Raw genomic sequence first — 26,037 nt, 5'->3', positions numbered from 1 at the left:
AGGGTGGCCCTGCAGGCCGGATCTAAGCACCCCATGGGCCAGATCTGGTCCCCAGGTCTTGAGTTTGATACCCCTGCAATAGATGCTACATTCAGTGGTGGGATTCATTTTTTTTTACTACCGGTTCTGTGGACGTGGCTTGGTGGGCATGGCAGGGGAAGGATACTGTAAAATCTCCAATCAGAGGTGGCATTTGCTGGTTCTCCGAACTACTCAAAATTTCCACTACCGGTTCTCCAGAACTGGTCAAAACCTGCTGAATACCATCTCTGACTACATTCAACCTTTGGGTTGCTATTTAAAACCCACATTTCTATTTATCCACTTGTCTATTTCTAGATAGAAAGGTTAAAAATTGATAGGCCATGTCAGAGAATTATGCAAGAGGAAAGTACGCAAAGGGGAATAGAAGGTCATAGATAAAGCAAGTGGCAATAATGCTAAGGATATCTGCCCCATTCCCTTTTTCCCTGGCACATCCAGCAAGCCCAGTTTGGATGAGATGATTAGCTCTATTGATGTAGTCAGTTATCCTGTGATGTAATTAACACCAAGTAGTCATCTATCTATCTTTGCCTCTGCTGTTGCCATAGCTACACCCTTTCAGTATGGGGTGATGGACTGTTACAGTGTAAGAAAACTCATAAATGATTGGAATCATTTTTTTTTAACCATGCCACAGGGAACTGAAATAAATGGCTACAAATAAATAAATTTAGAAACATGGCTGTCCATGATCAATGTTCTCTCTTTAGAGAGAGTCAAAGGCAGAAGATAGAGAAGCCACAAGTGCTTCTTGTACTGTATCTTGCTCCTTCTGAAGCATCAGGAGAATGACTGCCATTAAAAATCTGGAATAAACACTTGAGGAAGATCTGTAGATACCATCTAGTTGATATTCTACCTTCCCTTTCCAATTATATCCTGGATACTTATAAGCAAGTTGAATCAGGCTACATTTATTAGAAAGGTTATTTACATCAAAGTTTCAAGGACTAATGTGACACACATCAATGTGCAAATAAGAAGTGTCTATAAAACTGGCACTTTTTCCCTTCTATTCTTGTGGGCCTGACACACCCCAAAGGATTCAGTCAGGAGCCAACAAGCGTTCATGATTCTATTCTCTCTTCCCTCCCACATTTTGCAGGTTGTACAGTTTTCCTTCCTTCTTATCAACAATTGCCAGTATCTATTTCCTGCCTACATTTCTGGCCTCGTAAGAAGTTGCCTCTTCCCTTTGCCTATTCTTTCTTTTCTTTTCTCTTTTCTTTTCACTCTCCAAACTGTTTGAACCCAGATTATCCAACCAATCCCTTATTCATTTATACCAGACCTGAGGGATCAAACATGGCCTTAATTTTTCTTGGTAAGGAATCAGTGGTGGGATTCAAATTTTTTTACGGCCGGTTCTGTAGGTGTGGCGTGGTGTGGCTTGGTGGGCGTAGCAGGGGAAGGATACTGTAGAATCTCCATTCCCTCCCCACCCCACCCCACTAACCTGCTTTCCAGCTCCATTCTCCTGTGCAGGGTAACAAAAGAAGACCCAGACAATCACCTGGGACTCAGGAAGCAGAGAATAGATAGGGGGTGGGGGCAGTCAGAAGTGGTATCTGCAGGTTCTCCGAACTACTCAAAATTTCAGCTACCAGTTCTCCAGAACTGGTCAGAACCTGCTGAATACCACCTTGTAAGGAATCCTATAAGAATGAAGCTAGCATGAAAAACCGCTCTCCATGTCCTAGTGCAAAATATTTAATATAGGAAGGGGACATCAAACAAAGCCTTTTGCACTAGTTTCAAAAGGTGAAGGTTACTTGCAAGGTCATGTTTCAGGCTTGCTCAGCCACTGAGTTGTGGACAATTTATATCTCTCTACTGACAATATTATAGTTCTAGTTATAATGTGGATGGCATATTGCATGCATATGGCTTCTACTTCCAGTGCATTATCTTTATAGTTACAATATAAACAGTATAAATTGCATGCATATGGCTTCTCATTCAAAGTTTGCCTCGCTCACAACTTCATGGTTTGTTAGAGCCTGCAGTTGCTATTTTCAGGGTATGTTTATTTGAATGAATGTTTCCCAGAGGTAGTTGGTGGGAGGCAGATGGCTGGATCAGACAAGATCTTTGGTCTGGGCTCAGAAGGGCCATTTTTAAAATAAAGAAATGTTGCTCTTTTATATTTGCAACCAAATATATTTATTATAAATCTATCTGAATTTCTTGAGACAAAACCAGGTGATCCTTAAAGGCAGGCTTAAAATTGTTAATTAATCACAGGGCTTGAGCATATATAAGCTTTGTTGCTGTGGTGAGACCTACTCTGAAATCTCTCATTCCACCTCTCTGCAAGAACAAAGTAAGAAAATCTCTTAACTGACATGCAGACTCTTTCACTAATTGATTTCAGGCATGCCCTCTCTCTACTAGTCTGTAGGTTCCTGTTTCACCTTAAACCTTCCCACTGACAAATATATTTCCCAAAGCAATATGATCCAGCAAATTGCTTTCTCTATCTAAACGCTAGATATTTTTTAATGTAATGCAAGAGTTGTAAACCTGCTGACAAATAACTGTTTTCTTCCTCTAATCCTTCCTCAGAGAGCCAGTTTAGTGTAGTGATTAAGACATCAAGCTAGAAACCAGATGAGATGGAAAGTGCACCTGCAACAGCAGAAGGGAAGGATTTTGCCCACTGAGAACTTTCCCAAGAGACAGATCAGTCCCAAGAGACTGCAGAATCCCAAGCTGGAAGAGGGAAAGGGAAAGAGGTTCAGAGTAACCACACCCTGGAGTACCTCATATTATAGCTTAGAGAGATATAGTTTTAGTTTGGCAAGATTATATCTATTAGGTGTAAGTGAATAAAGGACTGGAATCAATTGGATCTCACAGTTTCATCTCTGGGCTTCAGGCGGATACCAGGAGACAATGAGTTCTAGTCCTGATTAGACATGAAATCAGATGGGAAGGAAGCACGGTAATGGCAAACCACTTCTGAAAGTCCCTGCCAAGAAAACTGCAGGGACTAGGAAACTGCAGTTGCCAAGAATCAACAACTGGCTCATGGGAACCAGGAAAAAAAATCCTTTCTCAATCAATCATTCATTCATTCATTCATACATACATACATACATACATACATACATACATACACACACACACACACACATATATGAGGAAGCAAATGACAAAAGCAATATTGTAACGTAAGTTCTATCCCATTTGTATGTGATCTACACAATATAAGCATATAAAGAGCAGATCTTGTGCTGCAATAATATCACACTTTCATTGTTTTGATAAAATAATTCTGAAGGAACCTCTAGGCTCCCAAACTTTTTCAGTCCACCATCCCCTTGGTGCTACAAACTCATCCTCAATGTCCCCCACCCAGAGGCAGGATTCAAATTTCTGTGGGCATGGCCTAATTTGTGGGTGTGATTTGCTGGTCACATGACTGGGTGGGTGTGGCTTGCTGGTCGCATGACTGGGTGAGTGTGGTTTGGTGACTGGCAAACCAAATACAAGTGGTCCTCACTTAATGGCCGTTGCTTAGCAAGTGTTCTAATTTATGACTGGTCTCCCCAGAACTACTTGACCTGTTTTTGGAGTTTTGACAGCCATGCACACACATATACACATACTCCCTTCCAACCCTGCTGGAGCTGGTCATTGGACTAGAATCGGCAAAGCATCTCTGATTAGATTCTAGTAGTGAATAAAATCTAATCAGAGATGCTTTGCTGATTCTTGTTGATTTGTTTTATTTTTATTTATTTATTTTATGTTGCTGAATTGCATTGACATGTGTGTCCCTTCTTGTGCACAACCCAGAAGCTTTTGTGATTCTTTGCAGCAAACATTACCAACCTCTGGCTTTGCTCTACTTTTTAAACGTGCTGGCACTGCCACGTTCTAGGTGCCGGCCCTGCAGGTCCACCCCATTGAGCCTGCTGCACTGGAGGGACCTGCCCAAGCAAGTCCGAGCGGAGCGGTGCACCAAATCAATGGGGTGAGCCTGGGAGAGGGAAAGAGAGAGAGAGAAAAGAGAGAAGGAAGAAAAGAAAGAGAAAAAGGAAAGAAAGAAAAAGGGACAAAGAGGGGGGCATGGAGGGGGGAGAAGGAGAGAGGGGGAGAGAGGGGGGGAAGAGAGAGAGCGAGAGCTGATGCATCAGATTGAAATGAGGCCTAGTTTAGAGGCCCTTTTCCACATTGAAGCATCTTTGCCAGCACATTGAAACATCTTTGGCTTCTATTAATTAAAGGTTTTGTGGACGAAACATGGCCAAGACTATCAGGAAGCTCTCACATTTTGTGAGAGGATCATTGGACCAAATCTCCACCCTAAAAAAATTATTTTTCCCCAATGTGCCAATTCTGAAGAAAGCAAAACCAAAATGTACTGGTAAATTACAAGGAGAACACACACACACACACACACACACACACACACACACACACACTCCCTTCTAACCCTGCTGGAGCAGGTGATTGGACTAGAATAGATATCTCATTATCTTTCTCCTCCCTCCCTCCATCCTTCTTTATTTCTTCTTTCTGTCCCTTCCTTCCATCCCCCTTCTTTCTTTGTCCCTTTTTCTTTCTTTCCCTTTTCTCTTTCTCTTCTTCCTTCTCTCTCCACCCCCCTCTCTTTCCTCTCTCTTTCCCTCTCTCAGGCTCACCCCATTGACTTCGTGCACCGCTCCATTTGGACGTACTTGGGCAGGTGCCTCCGGTGCTAGGGGCTCAATGGGGTGGAACACAGCGGCCGGGGGGGATGTTTGAAAAGGAGAGCAAAGCCACTCTGGCTTTTCTTTTCTTTCCCAACATTGCGTTCAGACCGCTGCCCCGCCGCCCTGAACACGGCGGTGGGATGTTTGAAAAGGAGAGCAAAGCCACTCTGGCTTTGCTCTTCTTTCCCAACGCTGCATTCGGGGGCAGAGCTCCTTGCACCAGAGCATGCAAGTCAATGGGATGATCCTGCGGGGCCTTGCCTCGAACGCGGCGGCGGGGGGATTTTTTCCCACCCCTGAATTGTGCCCTGCAGTTCATCTCTTAGCGCCCCCCTGCCGGCCTCATTGCCTCTTAGCGCCTCCCTAAGGCATCCCACCGCCCCCCAGGGGGTGGTACCACCCACTTTGGGAACCACTGCTCTAGACCTTTAATCCTGGCTCAACTTCTGAACCAGGAGATCATACAGTCCAATTTGCTAATGTAAGCCCATGGAAATCAAACAATGGTTTCCTAAACTATCCCAAATACTTGAATTATCCCAATAAACAACTATTGATATGGTGAAAAATATTCCTCAAAAAGGTGCAATTATGCACAAATTTACTAATCTATTGCTTCATGCAAGCTAATCTATTGGGACCGTGTAAAAGAATGTCTCACAAATGAATTGCAAACTTTTGAGTCTTTCCAAATTATACTGGAAACACAGCTTGTGGCAAAATGCGCACAATTCTAACAAGGAAGAAGGAAAAATCAGAAAACCTCAATTTAATGGTTTAAGAGGGGGGTTAATGGACATTAAAGCTGAAAATAAGGAGTTGATTCATATATAACTCCACATTACACATGTAAAATGCTATTTGTCATTTACACATACAAAATGTGTGCATAAAATGATGAACAGGATTTTATGCATGTGTAAAATGGTATTACTTGCTCTAAGAGCAAGTGGTGGCACAATGGTTAGAATGCAGTACTGCAGGATACTTCTGCTGACTGCCGGCTGTCTACAGTTTGGCAGTTCGATTCTCACTAGCTCAAGGTTGACTCAGCCTTCCATCCTTTCGAGATCAGTAAAATGAGGACCCAGATTGTTGGGGGCAATATGCTGACTGTAACCTGCTTAGAGAGGGCTGTAAAGCACTGTGAAATGGTATATAAGTCTAAGTGCTATTGCTAAAGGTGATACCAGCCAGACACAAGATGCTGGTGTCTGGCTAGGAAAAGGAACTTGACTAAAACATCAGCTCAGCATGTAAGGAAAAACGGAAGTTCCATATTGAAGATCATCTTAAAAGGAATACATTTACAAAATGCAAATACCACCAGGCTTACTTGAAAGAGATGCAGGTATTTTGTAGATATGAATTGCAATAAAAAATGTGTTGCTTGATGAAAACTGCAACGGGAGAGCAAGAACACTATGAGAAGAATGGGGGCAGAACTTTCAGCTTCAATTCTTTTTTTTTATATATATTTTAATATTTTCAATTATTGTTTATTATTCATTAATGCAATAATTGTTTTAGAAAACTGATGTTCCCACTTTCATTTTTCCTCAAATATGGCGAGAAACAATGCTGCCAGTTTTTAATAGCCTATTGCTGAATTTTGGTGGCAGAGGCTTAGAGGCCAGCACAAAGGGTTTGGTAGCAACATCTGGCTGTGTGTTGCTAAACTCTGCTATAAATAAAGCAAATGTCAAAACAACTTGGAATAGTATGGTGCAATGCTGTTTACCACATATCAGAAAATAATGCTGCCAGGAAAGATGCATAAGTATTAAGTATTCCTGATTTTTTAATTTAAATCTATTTCCTAGTGTTGGATACCTTACCTCCAACTCATTCCTGTCGTGCCCCTGGTGAAGACTGACTCTGAGGAAGAGGAGGAACAGCCAACAGGGAATGGAAGTGTGGTTCCGGGGATTGTGGAGGAGGCTGGGGAAGGGCAGAGGCTGGCTGAGCAGTCAGAGGAGAACCCAGGCCCATCCCCTATCCATCCTAGGGCACGCAGGGAGGAGAGGATAAGGGAGAGATGTGGTCTACTCGGGAGGAGAGGGCCTTGATCCTCTTCATGGGCTGCAGCTGTAACAACTGAATAAGAGTACAGACATGTGTACGGGCGAATGCTGGAAACAAAGCGTGGAAATATCTCTAGTGTATAGTTTCTCTCTGAGTTTGGCATCCTTCCCAGTGTGGGTTATCTGTGGACATCCTCCAGCCCTTATCTTGTTTGGTTTGTGTTGCTTTTTTCCTTCTTCTTGTAACTGTTTGTGTGGGAGTTTTTTTGCCTTCCATCAAGAATATTGGAAGCTTGGAAGCAAAGTGAAGGAATAAAAGGGTCTTCACCTGTTTTCTGTGACTGAGTTTGCTTTGTATCCCACCTTGGGTCATCACAATTCCTTTCAATTAAAGTGCCATGGATAAGAAATTCTCAGCTGAGAAGAAAAATATTAGGCATACTTTCCCCATGATTGGGACATACAGAAAATCCATTTATCAATTAAATTCAGAAATTTAAAAAATCCTAAACTTAATTGCCATTAACCCTCATATTCCTTTAGCTTGTGAATGCTAAACATTACTCTGGCTCAGCAATTACATTTAGAACATGTTTTCATAGATTATGTCCTCCTTAATTTAAACTTCAATGTAGGAGAGTAAATTTCAAGGGGGAAGGGATTATAGTTAGGTTAACTCTCCTCATTATATTTAATGGGAATAAAATGTAATAGATAATAAATAGATGTAAATAGGTAATTTTCTTGCCAAGGAAGTTCTTTTCCTAAGTGGCATCCTTCAGGGTCTCTTAGTCAATTTTTGCAGATGTTTTATTACCAAACGAGGTAACATGATCAGTGCTAGTAGGTGCTAGGTGTGGGTGGGATTTGTTCTCATTTTATATACTACTACTGGCTTGCCTGTTGGTGGAAGTGGTCTTGATGGTTCCTCAATTGGGCTGTTGTTTACTGTTGGCTTGTTTGTCTGAGTTGGTAGTTCCTTGATGGGGGTATTGTTTGCTTCTTGATTTTTGGTCTAATGTTGATTTAATCTTTTTCCTATGGTCAAAGCACATTCCCCCCTTTTTAAAAAACTGCCTTCCTGTTAAAAGTATAAAGTGCAAAGGAAAGGTCTTATATTGTTAAACATGTGTATGTGTGTGTATACACATACACTGTTTAGAGCAGGGGTCGCCAACCTTTTGGACCTCAGGGACCACCAAACTCATAATTTTAGATCCCAGAGACCACTAATTGGTTCTGTGGGCGTGGCCTAATTTGTGGGAGGGGCTTGGTGGTCATGTGACTGGCTGGGCACGGCTTGTATGTAAATATTATAAATATTTATATAAATATTGATTTTTTTATTTAAAAAAGAGCAACTTTTACCCAAAATCAGGCAAAGCAGGCAGGCAGATTGAGTTGCTCACAGGAACACAGATTCATTCAGAAATCTATCTAGCTGCCATTGGCTAGCTCAGTCTGTCACATAAAATTTGCTTCCAAACAAACTCATAAAATTAACTTACAACACACCATGCATGTAAATATTGAATTTTTTATTAAAAAAGCAACTTTTATCCAAAATCAGGCAAAGCAGGCAGATTGAATTGCTCACAGAATCATTCAGTGATCTATCTAGCTGCCATCGCTAGCTCAGTCTCTCAAATTTGCTTGCTGTGAGTCTGCACTGAATTTGCTTGTAAGCAAACCTTCAGTCCTAAGGGAGGTTCCGCTGTGCTTAGCTAGAAAGCAAGAAATCCAACCATTTCCTGCTTCCTAGCTAATCTAAGTCTCCGGCACAGCAGAACAGATGATGGTCAGAAAAAGGAAAAATAGCAACTTAGCAGACAAGTTTGCCGGGTAAGGAGTGAGTGGGCGGGGAGGGTTCCCGCGGGCCATGTGGGCTGAGCAGCCTTGTGTTTCTGCGCAGCCTGGATTAATTGCTTTTGGGGGGGTGCTCTGGGGGTGAGATTTCTCTGCGGCCCACCAAAATTTTATCACGGCCCACCAGTGGGCTGTGGCCCACCGGTTGGCGACCACTGGTTTAGAGTAAAGAAAATGCACTTTAAAGAGCACTTCCGAGTTTTAAAGAACAAAAAAATTGTGTAACAAAAAAGTATGGCAGACCTATTATTCCAGTCCATCCCTTGTGAAGGCAGCATGCACACACTGCCAATCGTTGCTAAGCTACAATTCCCAGTAGTCGTAGCTGGCATGCAAGGATGAGAGATGCTAGTGCTGTAAAATTTATGGACTCCATTTCAATTTGGTAGATGACAGCCTGAGAAAAGCAGCAAATAATCAAACCCATCTAAGGAATGTAGCCTTCAATGAGAGAAGACCAGTTTGAAACCAGATCAAATGTGGAAGCCAGCCAATGGGTGAAAATTGCAAAACTGACTTGGTCCAATAACAACAAGTGAGAACACTGCTGAATGCAGAGAGTAAAATAAACTGTTACGTTATTGGACTCTGTTACATTTGTGTAGCAAAGGGCTGTAAAAAATAGCATTTTTGTTGGAGGTATAATAAGTACATGCTTCTTTAAAATATATGTTTCAAAATGTCCTATTCTTACCAAGTTTCGGGAAAAAGCAGTGGATTATATAGATACTGTAGGATTGTGTCACAAAAGCTAACATTTTCAGAAGTCTTTTGAACAACTTTCCTAATACATGGGATTTGACAAGCAGACATTGTAAATAGATTTTCATGCCCTTCCTATGGCTAAAACACTGATATTGCAGAACTGGGAAGATAAATGTATGTGTCCATTTCTTCAAAGGCACCACTTGCCATTTATGAGAAGTTTACATAGAGAGATAGACTTTGTATATAATAAAATATGGGACTCATTTATACAGAATACAGTAGATTAAAAAATATAATCATATAAATGTATTTTAAATATATACACATTATATATATGCAGTAAAAAAGCTGAATCACACTTCCTCACTAGTCCAACACATGAAAGCAACAGGTCATAGCATCAACTTCAATGGCACCAAAACCCTAGCCACTATAGAAAACTCCAGCCACAGAATTATCAGAGAAGCCATAGAATTGAAAAAAGACCTGAAAGCATGAATAGAAGAGATGATTCCACCAGACTGTCAATTATTTAGAAGTCTGCACTCACAAACAAAAAAAATCTCCACACCACTAGCCGGGCAAACACCTGGGCACAAACAGATCCCCCCTGATACCTCCAGCTCAAACACACCCCAACCAGGCACCCAGATGAAACCTAGCTTCCTAATAAATGATAGCCAACCATTTACTCAGAGCCAAGCTGCACTAAAAGCCTCCAATACAGGAACACAATGTTGCCAGCCAATCAAGACAAAAAAAGCCACTAAACAGACAGAAGATATTAGAAACACCAATCAAGCAGAACACAGCAAACTCCAAGACCAATAAACACAGACCAAGACTCCCAACCAATCAGGATGAAGAAAAAACCATTCTGGCACAGCAGTAGGCTAGCCCCAAATTTAAAACTGAAACGGCTGTGAAAGTCTGACTCACAGACGAACACAATGCAGAAGCCTGATGATGGCAGATGAGATTCTGCCGAAACGTTGCTACAACTTTAAAAGCACAACTATAATGACATGGAAAAATACCCGAACAAAGCTGAATACCATATATATATATATATGGATGGAAGCCAAAAAGAATACACACACACTTTTGGCTTCCTAATTTAAAAAACTTCAGCTACATAACTTCTCTTCTGCTGGGAATATAATCTAAAATTTGATTAGTCTCTCCACAAATAATTAGCTGTATGTACTGAAATCTTTATACTATATAGCTTTCTATAGTTCTGATTGATTAATCAAAATTCACTTAATTGCGGTTTTTCTAGCCTAAGGTCCTGCTCAGCACATACATAGATCTTGTTTAAGCATAATTTAATTTTTTTTTCACTAGATGGTGCTATTTCGTTGCAAAAAAAAAAATCTTAACTTCATAAATCAAAATTCATTTAAATTAGGTCCTCTTGTTCTATTGCTTTGAGAAGCTGATCCTCATTACCAAGATAAAGCCACTGGACAGTCATTTGTCTAAATGGTATTAAGCCTACTGCTTGATTAGAGAGTTGGACTAGATCCCTTCCAACTCTTATTGTTCTGTTCTATTTCTATACATCTATCTATGCATCCATCCATCTATGCATCTATCTAACCATCCATCTATGGATCCATCCATCCTTCCATCTATCTATCGTCCATTTCCATTTAGAGTCCATACTTCTGATAAAGAAAGGCGGATAACATGTCAGCTGATTGAAAAATATATATTTAAAAGACGTCTTTGTATATCTGCAGCGTCCATTTCCTCACCAGTTCATAATCAAAGCCAGCATGAGTATTTCTGCAATAAAGCTACAGATTTCTTTTTAACAAGGCAGAATGCTGCATGGTTTCCCGAAGAGCCAAAGGTTCTAGACCAGGGGGTCCAAAATTAAGCCTGCGCCTTAAACTCCAGAATTCCCAAGCTTTGGGTTGACACCCCTGTACTAGACTATAGAGAGATCCAGCTTTTCGTCTCGTGCATCAGTGCTGTGTTAAAAGAAATTGCTTCCGCAGCCATACAATACATGCAAAAACTCTCAAGAGATTTCCTGACTGTTGTCTTTATTCACTATTCGGTATCTGATGAGAACCAAGCTCCCTGTGCTTAATCCAGCACTTTCCCGGCTTCTGCTGTCTCAGAAAAATAAGTAGGAAATCAGACTTTTCAAAAATGGACAGGGAGTTCCATTAATTTACAGCACAACTGTAGACAAAATGAAACGCAAGTAATTACAGCACTGACTGAACGCCGCGATTCTATAGCAGCTTATCTAGAAACAACCGCACTGAAGTCAAACTTGTCTCTGATTAAACAGAAACGCGACCAATTCCTCTCTTTTCCCCGACAACCGAAAGAACCCCTCCGATTGGGTCTCGCGAGATTTCCTGGCTTTTGCATTGAGCGCCCGGAGGCAGTCCTTCCATAATTCTCGCGATATTTGTGAAGACTCGCGAAGCGTTTGTTGGGGTTTGATTTAGCCTTGTTGAATTCACTATGGACAGGGGGGATAACGGAAGTAAGGACTGGAGCCGGGGCACTGTGATGGTGATTTGCGATGAGTTTTAGTCAGACCCTGTGAAGAAAGTGACCTACAGTCATCTCCCCCAGTCTTTACCCGCTTAGGATGGAGGCGAAACGGAAAGAAACGCGCAAGTCTTTGAGGATCAAAGTAATCTCCATGGGTAACGCCGAGGTTGGCAAGGTAAAAAGGGTAGGAATAGAAGCAGAGGCGTCTTATTGGTCCGAGGCAGGTGAACGACGAGCTGGCTAACCAATGAGGTCTCTTTGCTTTATTAGGTCGTTGTGACTCTAAAGACCGTTTGTGGAATAGAGTGTTGTGGTTTATTTGGTCCGGAGAGGTGGAGGAGTTAGATTAAGCTGGAGTTTCCAAAATGTTTTGCTGTGTATTATTAATTTTTATTTTATTTATCAAATTTATATGGCCGCCCATATCAAAATACTCGGGAGCATCATAAAACCAACAAAACATTAAAAATAAATAAATAAAAACACTTAACATTAAATGGATACAACCTGCTCTAGGATCTTTAAATGATATGGATTATTCCACTACATTTATCCACGTGTAAAGTCTGCAAGATATGTTAGGTGAAGGCAGTGGCAACTTTCTTTCACGTGTTTTCTATCTAAATCTTTTAACATATTTTGGCTGCAAATATCCAACACAATCACCAGGAAGCAGCAAAGAAACACAAAACAAAATTCTTGGCTGCCATCGACTAGTCATGCAGACTGGGATTCTTGCAGCCCAGATAGCCAGTGGTGAAGATTGAAAAAAAGATTCAACATACTAGAAATCTTGAAGCAGGAAATAGTCCTCAGATAAAAACACTGTGGCTTAATATAAAAATAAAAAATGGTAAACAGCTTCTCATTTAAGAGACTTGGCCGAGAAAATGGTTTTATTCATTGTTTCAGTGGTTAATTATTTAGCCTGAAGGTTAATGGCATAAAAGTAAAATTTATGTGATGCAATACAACAAGTAACAGTTATAAATCCATCAAATCAATAAATAATAATAAATTGTGTCAAATCTGACATAAGCTCCTCTTAAAAGCTGAAACCATATAATCTGGGACTCATAACGGGGGTGATTTGGCTGGACTCTCAAGATTGTTATTTTTAATTTTATTCTGCTCCTATTCAAGATATTAGATCTTTATTGTCCATAATTTGTAAGAGTAGTTATTCTAAATTTATCTGATATAAGTGAATGATCTTAAATCTGATGTGTGTGCAGAAGATACAACACTGGATACTGTTAGAATTGAAAAATGGGTCCTATATGCAGATATGTACCTTACTTACTACCTAAAAGTATAGAGAGATGGACCTAGTTGTACTTCTTAGATTATTGGTAGAATTATCTTTCTCAGTCCAATGCTCTTCAGATGATTTCTACCTTTCCAGAAGGCTGTGAAAATGTAATCCAGGGTACTACTAATGTAACTCTGATGTGGATGCAGGCATATTTGTTAAGTTTCTGCTAGGATTTTTTTTAGGAAACTTGACTTCATAATTTTTATATAGTGGATTCTTGTTTTGTTCTGTTTTTATCTGTTTGCCGACTGGAGTGTTTAGTAGATGAACAGTCATAAAAAAATTACATAAGTGAAATACATAAATAAAAAATTAATGATTGGACTTCCCTGTCTCAAATGTACCCTGACTACAAGCATTAGCTTGCAATGCTGCAGTCTCTATTGCACGTACTTTATTTTATGTTTATTTCCTATGTTTTCTAGCAATTTAAAATTAAATTAGGAGCCCCAGGTTCAAGGTTTCTCTCAGGCAAAGAAGGCAGGTGGGTGATCGTGGGCCAGTTACCAACCTTCCATGTTTCATCATACACTGATAGCTCCATTATGTGAACTGAAGTGAATGCAAAGAAATAACCAGAATTTACAACAAAGGGAAACAACAGCTGGGAACAAAACATACACACACATTTTTAGATTTTTATTGTAAACGAGTAATTTGAATAGACAGGAGATAATATAAACGTTAATAACAATGTAATTCAGCAGAAAGATGTGAGATGGCAGACTCTGCACTGCACAGTTTCTTAGTATTCATGCACATACATTTTAGTGCTTCACAAAATTTTTGTAATTGTGGTTCAATAATAAACATTAATGGGGATCACTCTATTAAACAAATACTCAGCCTAGTCTTTTAAGAGCAGGGCAGCCAGCAAATAAAATAGTTATTACAATTTCACTTGTTTGTCCTTTTAATCCCATTTATTTTAATTATGTGAGTTCATGTGGGAGTTGTTGTCTTTTATGTTAGGACTGTGCAGAGATCTGGATTTGTAGAGGAAAGGTGATTCAGAGCTATGTGATCCTAGGAAGGCACATTTGATTTAAAGAGGTGCCAACAGATGCAGTCTACATGCGTGACTGGAATCCCTTCAGATCCGGGTCACTGACCAGGCGTATTGTATTCATCTTTATCCTTCATTGTTTTAGCCTTTCAGAATCTTATGCCTTCCAGAAGTTTTGGATTAGAACTCTCATGAACACAACTGGCAGGGCCAGTGATTGGTAATGATGGCAGTCCCAAAGGTGCTTTTTCCAGAGGCAGGATCTGAAGAAGCTTCTTGGATGAGAAGTGAAATGTCTTCAAAGAAAAACCAGAAAGTCCAGTGGCCTCTGGAAAAACACCTTTGGGACAACTATGACCTGAATGATTTAGAATCTCAAGTTAATGGTGGCAGTTTAGCAAAGACTAGTTTAAGACATAGTCATTAAACGTTATTTAATAATTAAGTATTTTACTTCACTCTTCAGCTAAAGAATATTCCAATATACAATGTCCTCGGTTTACAACAATTCATTTAGCAACCATTCAAAGTTACAACGGCACTGAGAAAAATGATTTACAACTGTTTTTAACACTCACAACCATTGCAGTATCTCCATGGTCATGTGATCAAAATCCAGATGCTTGGCATATTTATGATAGTTACAGTGTCCCAGGGTCAAGCAATCATTTTTGTGACTTTCCGACAATCAAAATCAATGAGGGAGACAGATTCACTTCACAACCGTGTTACTCACTTAACAACCGTGACAAGAAAGGTCATAAAATGGGACAAAACTCCTTTACAAACGTCTCGCTTAGAAACAGAAATTTTTGACTCAATTGTAGATTGAGAACTAGATGTAGATTACAAAGACCAATAATATAACCGTCCCCCTGCCCCTTTTTATTGTCTGGAAGACGTTATAGAAAGAAGAGCAAGCAGTGAAAAAACAAACCCAAACATTCATTATTTATATAGTGACAAGTTGGAATAGAAATAGTTGCTTATCTCAGGCTTGCTGGAAGAACAGTCCTGCTTTCCTCTCCCCCACTCCACCCCATTCCTGTAGAATGGCTTCTGCCAGATAAGGGTTGAATGAGAGAAGATCTCTGTTTTCCTTCGGTTGCTTTGCCATAGTCTCATTTTTAGATGTGAGCAGAGTAAAAATGATGAATGGCTCAGGGTAGTTAATGAATCAAGCAGGTTGGCTGGATTTGGGAAGCTGACTGATTGGCTGTATTTGTCTTTTGAATGTACAGGTAGTCCTTGACTTATGACTACAATTGAGCCCAAAATTTTTGTTGCTAAGTAAAACATTTGTTAAGTTAATTTTGTCCCATTTTACGACTTTTCTTGCCATAGTTGTTAAGTGAATCACCGCAGTTGTTAAATTAGTAACATAGTTGTTAAATGAATTCAGCTTCCCTATTGACTTTCTTTGTAAGAAGGTCACAACAGGTGAACACATGTCTCCAGGACACTGCAATAGTCATAAATGTGAGTCCATTGCCATGCATCTGAATTTTGCTCGCGTGATTGTGAGGGTGATGCAGTGGTTGTTAGAGTGAAAACGATCATGTCACATTTTTAATTGTTGTTGTAATTGTGAACAGTCACTAAATGAACTGTTGTAAGTTGAGGACTACCTGTACTATGTCTGTTGATACAGTATTCCAAATTCCACATGAAAATGATATCTTATCTATTCCCTAGGCCTTTTTAAGTGCAATTCTAGTCTTTCTTTTCTGTATGGATATCAGGATGCATTATATATCCTGTGAAAATATCTATGTCTCTTTGTAAAAAAAACAAGTTCCATTCTGTTCTTGCTATATGGTAAGCTGATGGCACTGCCTATAATATGAATGATAAAAACTGAAATATAAAATATTTTCAGTGGGAAATAAACATATTTACTTAGGAGCTATTAAAATAGACATTTAGCAGTTTTTATTGTACGGTTTTATGCTGATCCCCACCTTGAGCTCATAACCCCATATTAAACCAAATTCCCTGCTTGATCAATATTATTTACAAATTTTTATTTCAGATTCAGATGGGCTCTGTTTCTTTAAATGGGGCCGCATTTTGTCATGTAATGCATATTTATTTATTTCATAGTTAATTATTAGTTTTACGTATGTATGTAGTCTGTTTTGCGTTGACTGGTAGCTGATGGTAATAAAAAATTATTAATACTTAATTACTTAAGTTCAACTTAAACTTGCTTCATCTTTTTAATTTTATGTTTATTGCTACTATATTTGAATTGTACTACTACTATATTTACTTAACTGCTAGATATACATAAAACCAGTTTTTAAAATATTTTGATTAGAATTAGTTATGAAAAGCAGAGCACAGATTGGGTGAATAAGCAGCTCACCCCTTTGATAATAAGCTTTTCTTTTTAACTTTTTAGAGCTGTGTTATCAAGCGATACTGTGAGAAGAGATTTGTACCCAAATATCTTGCAACAATTGGCATTGATTATGGTGTTACCAAGTGAGTACCCTTCTTTTATATCCAGCAGTAGCTACAGAGAACAGCTCTTGAAAATATGTGAGCCAAGCTAAAAAGGTGTACATGCAAGAGATGGAAAATGCTCTTGATTGTTTATCCATCACAATCATTTGTAGTTTTTCGCTCTGCTATTGGTAGAAATAGCAGTTTTGAAGTTGATGATGATTCAATGCACATCCCGTTGAATATAATATGAGGCCAGTGAATGTTTCCCTGCAAGTATTTTCGTGTATGGCATGGGGAAATTATTAAAAATCTGATCAAGTCTTTACTGTGATGCTACTGTGTGCTATTTGATTCTTCTTGTACCTCCTCTTGTCGATTATTTAATAATTACATCTTGTCTTAAATTAATCCTGGATCTTTTTCCTCTGTTTTTAATGACTATACCAATGCTTAACTCTATTAGTGGCACAACTGTTGTATTGCGATGCTTATTAATGTTAGCTTAATAACAGCAAGCAGATTCTTTAGAGTGCCCATACTTCCATCTTAGGACTCTTTTCCTTTTAGAGTGCAAATTAGAGACCGAGAAATCAAAGTGAATATCTTTGACATGGCTGGACACTCCTTCTTTTACGAGGTAAGAAAGGTGATCGCTTTTCAGCAATGAGGACCCAACAAATTATGCAAAAAGATGCTAAAATACTGTGCACTAGAGTTCAGACAGTACACTAAATCATCAGGACCCTTTGGTCTTAGTCTAATGTGTGAACTGTGGAATCACACATTAGACTGTGGGATATTAAATCATGATTTGTAATTTAGGTTTGGTAATCATATTATACAAACTTGGCCTGGTGACTATTTCTGATTTTACCCAGTCCATGACTTGAAGTAAAGTTTATTTATGAATCCCTTCTCTGGATTTTTTGCCCCCCTTTTATAGTAATTGCACTGAGTCTGTCTACTAGCAGAAAAGAAGAATGAATGATTAAACTGTAGTTGGTGGTGGTCATAGCATGCAAGTATACTTTATTTGTTAAAATAATCACTGAACTACAGCCACATAATCTGTACATTACACCAAAATTGTATCTAAGATTTTTTTTTTACTGAACTCTTTATCACCACTGTGTCAGTTATAGTGATGTAATAATTAACTGGCTTTTGTCAACTAATGCATGCTAAATGGAAAATGTTTGTATCCTTGCACATTATCCAAATAGGTATATTTATATATTGCAAACTTTGGCTTGTTCAGATGTAATGCACATAATATATTATTTTCTGCAGTTGCACATAAATGGTCAGAAATTTGCCCAATTTAAGCTGATGCGCTGCTTATTTATAGTTTGAGTCACTTTTCTAGAGCTGTCTCTTGGTGTGTTAAATTCACCTGCATTATTTCTGCCTTAAATTAGGTTCGCAATGAATTTTACAAAGACACTCAGGGTGTAATCCTAGTGTATGATGTTGGGCAAAAGGAATCATTTGATGCCCTTGACTTATGGCTTGCTGAGATGAAACAAGAACTTGGACCACATGGAAACATGGAAAACATTGTTTTCGTGATTTGTGCCAATAAGGTAAAGGCTGGCATAGAAAGCTCATGTTTGTTAAATGCTTAAAGGGTTTAGGGTAGATAAAGGGGCATGTAAATAATTAGTCAGCATTGCGCTATTCTCTCATTTTTGTTTCAGATTGATTGTGGCAAGTTGCGCTGTGTAGATGAAAGTGAAGGGCGACTGTGGGCAGAAAGCAGAGGCTTTCTTTATTTTGAAACTTCTGCACAGACTGGAGAAGGAATTAATGAAATGTTCCAGGTAAAATCTACAGTGCAAAATAGGGCAGTCTTCCTGCATCTTTTTTTCCCCCTTGAAGTGTGATGATTTGTGCTTTGTAATCTAGACATCCTTGACTGAATTCTTCCTTATGGGAATTTGCTTCCTCTCTAATACGTTTTTGAAAGCAACTACCGTATTTGCCGGCGTATAAGACGACTGGGCGTATAAGCGAGCCCCCAACATTTCCACTCAAAATATAGAGTTTGTTATATACTCGCCGTATAAGACGACCCCCCACTTGGAGGCATGTTTTCAGGGCAAAAAGTCATACGCCGGCAAATACGGTTAAGTTGTAACACTTGGGGTATTCTGGATATAATTCTTGATTGACACCCCCGCCCCTTTCCCCAAACTTACAAAGCCACCAAAATGCTTTAGAGAGGCAGCTTCGCCTTTCTCAGGCTGGCACTCAATTCCTCTCCCTTTCTTTGTGACACCGTTGAGCGATCTGCTTTTTCAGGGGAAAATAAATAAATAAAAATAAAACTGGACGAAAAACAGTCGAGTTGTTTCTTAATATCTTTCCACCTCCCCAACCAATTTGTCTCCAAGGGTGCACCACACTGATTGCGACATTAATTATTTCAGAGAGAGAGAGGATGGGGGGGAAGAAATCTTTGCTTCCTACTGTGGCTTTTTCCTGCGCATCGTTTTTCCCTTGGCTTTGTGGTTGTTACTTCTTACAGGGAGGGATAATGAAATACCCACGCTGGGAGAAAGCGGAAAGGATGTCTATTTTCCTGCTCACTAACTTTCCAGAAAGCGTCGAGTTCCTACCCGAGACTTGCCAAAAGTCCAGTTCATTCATTTGCTACCTTTCTCCAATGAGATCCAGATCTGTTTCCACAACGCGCTTAGGATCTTATCTTATTATCTTATTATTATCTTATTAGCCTTGCTCGGTCCGTCCAAGAGAGAAGAAGGCAGACGGTTTTGCACTCAGGGAGAAAGGAAAAGAGCCTCTCGCTCACGCTGCACACTGCCCCCCTCCACCCCAGCAACGCTTAGGAAAAGAGTTACACAAGCATCCTTTCCAGAAGTGAATCGGGGGAGGAAGATCGGAGCAAAGGCTGAAACCGGGAAGAGAAAACTTCCCAAAGAAAATCGCACGAGCAGCATCCCATTCCTGGGAGAAAAACAAAAAACAAAAACACGAACTCTTCCCGAAGCACAAAAGCAAGGATGGCGCTTTCTCAGCTTTGAGCTGCGTCGCTGCTCTCCCACCCACTCCACTCATCCCCACGTGCGGCGAAGTTTCTGCCACTGGGGGGTGGAGGGGATGGAAGGAGGTGAGGATGGGGGCAAAGCCTGGAGCCTGCCTGTCCGCTCGCACGGCGGGTGGGTGGGTGGGTGGGTGGGGAGGAGGAGGAAGAGAGACTCCGGCTGGGCTTGAAGGGGCTTCGCAAGTTGCGGAGCTCCGCCCCGTCGCTCTTGCACCGAGTGACAACGTATTTGCTGGCGTATAAGGCGACCTTTGTTATATACTCGCCGTATAAGGCGACCCCCCACTTGGAGGCATGTTTTCAGGGCAAAAAGTCGTCTTATACGCCGGCAAATACGGTATTTTGTTTTCTTTTGCAAATCTTCATCTTCTTACACAAAATGAAATGCTGTTGATTTTTTCCACTTTAAACGTGGTTAGTTTGACTTGCTGCAAGTCAAGTGAAACATTGTTTGGGGCATGAATAAAATATGCCAGAAATATTTCCAGTCGTAAATGCAGATGCTTTTCTGTCATTTTTCAGTGTTCATTCTTAAGACATTATTGGTAAAATGTTTTATATTTCCTTGTTCCTTTCTGAAACCAGGGATACCTTTTCTTGACTTGGAGAGGAAATGTCCTCATCTTTCACTGGCAAATTCTCATTTATTCTCTCTGCATATGCAATGTTCTCCCTCGTTTTCCAAGGAATTTTAAATTAATTATCTATCTCCCTTTAGTCTTTGAAATAGAGCACAGTTTTAAAAAAAGCAAGAACAAGTAGTGCAAGAGATTGTTTCAGTATACAAGAATTAATCTAATGGATGATCTGAAGGCACATGGCACAGTATTCCAATTGAAAATAAATCAAGGAAGCACTAAAGTGGAGTAGGCACGCTGTAATTGTAAGCTTTTGCACTATTTGAAGATTTTCTGGTTCTAAGATTAAAAATCATACTGTCCCTATAGGTCATTTTCTTTCTCAAGATTTCTGAATTTGAGAGAATAGAATGAGCTTTTAAAGGCAAATAAAATGATTTGGATTTTGATCTGCTTAATGAAATAAAGATTACTGAGCAATGGGCACATATAACTTTGTCTTGTCTGTGCTTGCAGACTTTCTACTCGGCTATTGTTGACTTATGTGATAATGGTGGAAAGCGCCCCACAACTGGCACAAGCAACAGTTTCACCAAGGAGCAAGTGGACACCATCCGGAGGATTCGCAACAGCAAGGATAGCTGGGATATGTTGGGTGTCAAACCAGGAGCTTCAAGGTAATGAAGGACCCAACTATTACAGAATAAATCATCTGTGCTGATATAGAAATGAGCAAGATAAGAGTTGGACTGGAGGGAATGGGATGATGAAGCTCTGAATTTAGAAAATATAAGGTAAAATATCTACTAATTTAAGGCAAGTGTTTATGTATAGCATACAGTAGGAGACTTTTAGGCCAGAATGCATCTTCACAACAACCAGCTATTTACTCTAGGCCTCATTTTTTCCTGTCTGACTCCTAATGGATATAAACAGCTCCAGTGTCCATTGAGCACGTCAGTTAGGCATTGTTCATGATCCAGCTCTTGTGAACTGAGAATGGAGGGAGTACTGTCTATGTCAAGAAATGCTTTCTGAAACTATGGTTATTCTGTGTCTGGAGTTAAAAGCCTAGAGCAGTGCAGGAGATGAAGCTATAATGGTCCTTCAAGTTCTTAATTTAACTATAAATTCAGTTTTATTTTTCTATTTGATTAGAATTCTATTTACTTGGTGAACTGAAATTAATAACAATTGTAATTCTTCTGTTGATGTCATTTAAATAGCTTTAGTACTTAGGTAAACTTCAGTAGTTGAAAGACTTTCATTTTAAGATTTATCGTTCTATAAATAGACTCCATTACATTGCACTCTTCTATTATCTCTCTCTCTCTTGCTCTGCAGGGATGAAGTAAACAAGGCCTATCGAAAGTTGGCAGTGCTCCTCCACCCAGATAAGTGTATGGCTCCAGGCAGTGAGGACGCCTTCAAGGCTGTGGTCAATGCACGGACTGCCTTGTTAAAAAATATCAAGTAAAACACAAGAAGATGTGGCTTTCACCAGTAGCAAGTGATATGCCTATTCTGAGAGAGGCATCAAGAATTGCCTCCTGCAAAAGACAAAGGAAGCAAGTCACAGAAAATCCCTAAAGGCAATTTTCCTTCATCATTTACTCTCAAAGCAGTTTTCTGTTCTACTACGAATAGGTCAAAATAGGAGACTTCTCTGAGGTGGACTTCCAAACCCATCTGAATACCTCAGGAAGAGTAACAACGGTAATATCCTTTCTTTTCCCCTGCAGAAAAGTTGGCCATGGACTGAGATGACTCTAAAATATGTTACTTCTATTTAAACCACTTATTTCAATATTGCACATTATTTTCCTCAAAATCAATGCTGATATCCAGCCTCTAATTAAGCACTTTGTTGTTCCTCTTTGTCCCACAGTGGAAATACTTTATCCATTCATATTCTTTAAACCACTTCATTACTAAGTGGTTAAAGTATTCCTGCTTTTTCAAATAAAAATGGGAAAAATAATAGCATAATAGTCGGGCTCAAAGTACTAGTAGCACTATGAGTTGTTGATGGGACAGGCAGTACTTCCTACAAAATGAGTTAGGTGGTAAGTTGATTTGCTCGTTATTTGAATCATATTGTTTATAGGAGTGTATACTTTGAGCCTTCCTAGACCCAGCAAGGAATATAATAAGATGAAGGATTCAATCACACAGAAGCTTAATTTATCTTAATTTGCTCTCCCTTCCTCCCTAATTGTAAATTAAATGAGGGAAGAAGGGAAGGGAAAAAGGAAAAGCTAACTGTGTACTCAAGTATAATTAAAAGGGCCCTGAATTTAAAGAGTCTAGGTGAAACAACTCAGTGCAGCTTGTCGATTTCATAACTGGTACTAACATATTTATTTATTTATCAGATTTATATGTCATTGTTGTGATGAGCCGTGGGGACGCAGTGGTTAGAATGCAGTACTGCAGCCTACTTCTGCTGACTGCAGGCCACTGTGCTGACTATCAGCTGACTGCAATTTGGCAGTTCAAATCTCACCGGCTTCACGTTGACTCAGCCTTCCATCCTTCCGAGGTGGGTAAAATGAGGACCCAGATTGTTAGGGGCAATATGCTGACTCGGTAAACCGCTTGGAGAGGGCTGTAAAACACTGAAGCGGTATATAAGTCTAACTGCTATTGCTATTTGTGAAATGAGTTCACTTGTTTTCAGAGAAAAGATCTTAAGTTTCTATTAAGCTATTTTCTGAACAGCTTACATACTTGTCCTAGAAATAGACCTAAAAGCATACAAACAAATAATTTCCTACCTAGGGATGATACAATAATTCCATAGAAATAACACCATTACCCCAATTACAAAAAGGAACAATATTCATAGCATATTCATAGTTTTTTTTTTCTAAAATTAAATGGGCATTAAGTTAGGGGTGGGGTGGGGTGAGGTGTGATGCTATTCCAAAGAAAGAAATGAAGAAAACTCAGCTGTATTGATAAGTGCTTCTTGGAATATTTGTTGAAAGAATATTCAGGAAAAAGGATAACTATTAAGCAATACTTTTAACTCTTTTCTGGAATTGGTGCTGGCCTGTAGGCCATAGAAATGGTTTTTCAGCTACCTAGAATACAGCCTCTGTCATGGAATTTCTCCAAAACTGATCTAATTTAGGATACAAATTATCGAAATTATTTACCTTTCTAAGGATCACAACATATTACCTGGCAAAAGAGAAAGAATGCCTTATGAACAAATGGGTGAGTTGCCAACCCCCCCTTCTTCAGTAGGAAGAGTATATAGTAGTCCCAAATACTGAAGACCTTAGACTTCATTAAACTAAAATTTAGTGAACTTTTGGAAAACAATTCTTTTATATGTAGTGCATTGAAAAATATGAGTGCAATTACGTCTTAGTCATTTAACTGATTTTTCCAATGGTCAGATGTAACATCGCAGTTGTGACGTGCAGTCATATATTATCCTCCACCTAGCAGCTACTGCTCCTTAGAACATCTCAAAATAATACAAGAAGTTAAGATGGCGGTGTGCCTTGATCACTCTGTGATTCTGTTTATCCAGTTCCCTGTGGAGGACCATAGGATTGGCAACTGTATTGCATTGTATATTGGAAGATATGGGAGGGACACTTCTTTGGGACTGTGTTAAGAGGGCAGCAGTTGGACTGCAAGTACATATTAATTGAGAAAATCAGCATCAGATCACCAAAAGGTTCCTGTTTTGAGAATTTTCCTCCGCATGCCTTCTATGAGTTCTTTGAGCCAAGGAAAGAGACCGCATTCTCAGGATGGACATGGAGAAGTCCTGCAAGGCTGCCTTATAAGAAAAGTATCACTTGTATGAAAGCTGTCGAGCCTTTTGATCAAAATACAGAAGTAAGACTCTTCACAGCCAAAATAAAGCATACCCTGGCATGTATGAATATAAAATATGCATTGCTCTTTGTGTGTGTTTATGTGCACTTTAAGCCTTGGTTGTGTGAGCTGATTGGTTTCTGTGCATTTCTCCAATAATGTTCCTTTGTTTCCTGTCTTCTAGAAGTGATATTTAGTCTCCTGGTTGCTGTGAGTGTTCTGTAATGTCAAATTCCTTTAAGCTACTGGATATGCTGTAAATTCATAAATTGCACTTTTTTGCGATCTGGTTTTGTCTATAATGTTTTACATCATTAATGTCCAACTGTGTCTTAAGAAGCAACTCTTGATAAGCTCTTCATTCTTGAAATTCCATGACTAGTTCTCCACCCTACTGTACTTATAGTTTATCAAATGTAACAGTTTGGATATATAGAGGCTGCAGGCTTTTCTTGAAAAGCCTGGACCCCTCTTTCTCCTGTTTGTAAATACAGGGTTACTTCAAAGAACAGGTATCCTTGGGAATGAGATTTAAGAAACTGACCACTTCTCTTTACAAGACAATTTAATTTAATTTATTTTATTTATTTATTTGTCAAGCGATTATAAGATAATATGTATAAATATAAACATAGTTATGAATACATGAAATGGATACATATAAGAAAAATAAAAAGAAACAATAGGACAGGGATGGTAGGCATGCTGGTGCGCTTATGCAGACCTCTTAGGAAAGGGGTGAGGTCAATAGTAGACAGTCTAAGGTTAACGTTTTGGGGGTTTTGGGGAAGAAAACACAGAGTCAGGTAGAGTATTCCAGACATTGACCACTCTGTTGCTGAAGTCATATTTCCTGCAATCAAGTTTGGTGCGGTTTACCTTGAGTTTGTATCTATTGTGTGCTCTTGTATTGTTATGGTTGAAGCTGAAGTATTCATTGACAGGTAAGTCATTGCAATGTATGATTTTATATACCATACTTAGATCAGACCGAAGATGGCGTAATTCAAGGTTTTCTAGGTCTAGAATTTCAAGTCTGGTGGCATAAGGTATTCTGCAAAAGGAGAGGAGTGGAGAACACTTCTTGTGAAATATTCCTGGACTTTCTCAACTGTATTAATATCAAATACGTAATGCGGGTTCCAGACTGATGAGCTGTATTCAAGTATTGGTCGAGCAAACGTTTTGTATGCTCTAGTTCAGGGGTCGCCAACCTTTTGGACCACAGGGACCACCAAACTCATAATTTTAGATCCTAGGGACCACTAACCGGTTCTGTGGACATGGCCTAATTTGTGGGTGTGGCTTGGTAGTCATGTAACTGGCTGGGCATGGCTTGTATGTAAATATTATAAATATTTATATAAATATTGAATTTTTTTTTATTTAAAAAAGAGCAACTTTTACCCAAAATCAGGCAAAGCAGGCAAATTGAGTTGCTCACAGAATAATAGATTCATTCAGGGATCTATCTGTCTGCCATTGGCTAGCTCAGTCTGTCACATATTTGTCTTCCCCAAACCCCAAAACAACTAAATAACCAAAATTTGCTTGCAAGCAAACTCTTGCTAGCAAGCAAACTCACAAAATTAACTCACAACACACCATGCATGTAAATATTGAATTTTTTATTTTTAAAAAGAGCAACTTTTACCCAAAATCAGGCAAAGCAGGCAGATTGAGTTGCTCACAGAATCATTCAGTGATCTATCTATCTGCCATCAGCTAGCTCAGTCTCTCAAATTTGCTTGCCATGAGTCTGCACTGATTTTGCTTGTAAGCAAACCTTCAGTCCTAAGGGAAGTTCGGCTGTGCTGAGCCGAAGATCTAAAGACTAGCTAGAAAGCTAGAAATCCAACCATTTTCTGCTTCCTAGCTAATATAAATCTCCTGGCACAGCAGAACAGATGATGGTTGGAAAAG

The 26,037-nt window shown here is 39.4% G+C and overlaps 1 protein-coding gene across 1 annotated transcript; it reads left to right on the top strand.

Moving 5' to 3' along the window:
- Positions 1 to 11,764: 11,764 nt before the first annotated feature.
- Positions 11,765 to 24,399, top strand: DNAJC27 (DnaJ heat shock protein family (Hsp40) member C27). Its single transcript, XM_026671513.2, has 7 exons — positions 11,765 to 12,038; positions 16,589 to 16,671; positions 17,203 to 17,272; positions 18,054 to 18,218; positions 18,333 to 18,455; positions 20,794 to 20,954; positions 21,622 to 24,399. Exons 1-7 carry the CDS (start codon positions 11,961 to 11,963, stop codon positions 21,752 to 21,754), a joined length of 813 nt encoding a protein of 270 aa, XP_026527298.1. The 5' UTR covers positions 11,765 to 11,960; the 3' UTR covers positions 21,755 to 24,399.
- Positions 24,400 to 26,037: the final 1,638 nt, after the last annotated feature.

Source organism: Notechis scutatus, chromosome 1, assembly GCF_049901735.1.
Source record: "Notechis scutatus isolate UNSWTSFEM ecotype Mainland chromosome 1, rNotScu1.2, whole genome shotgun sequence".
Taxonomy (NCBI): Eukaryota; Metazoa; Chordata; class Lepidosauria; order Squamata; family Elapidae; genus Notechis; species Notechis scutatus.
This window is presented reverse-complemented; position numbering and strand designations above follow the sequence as displayed.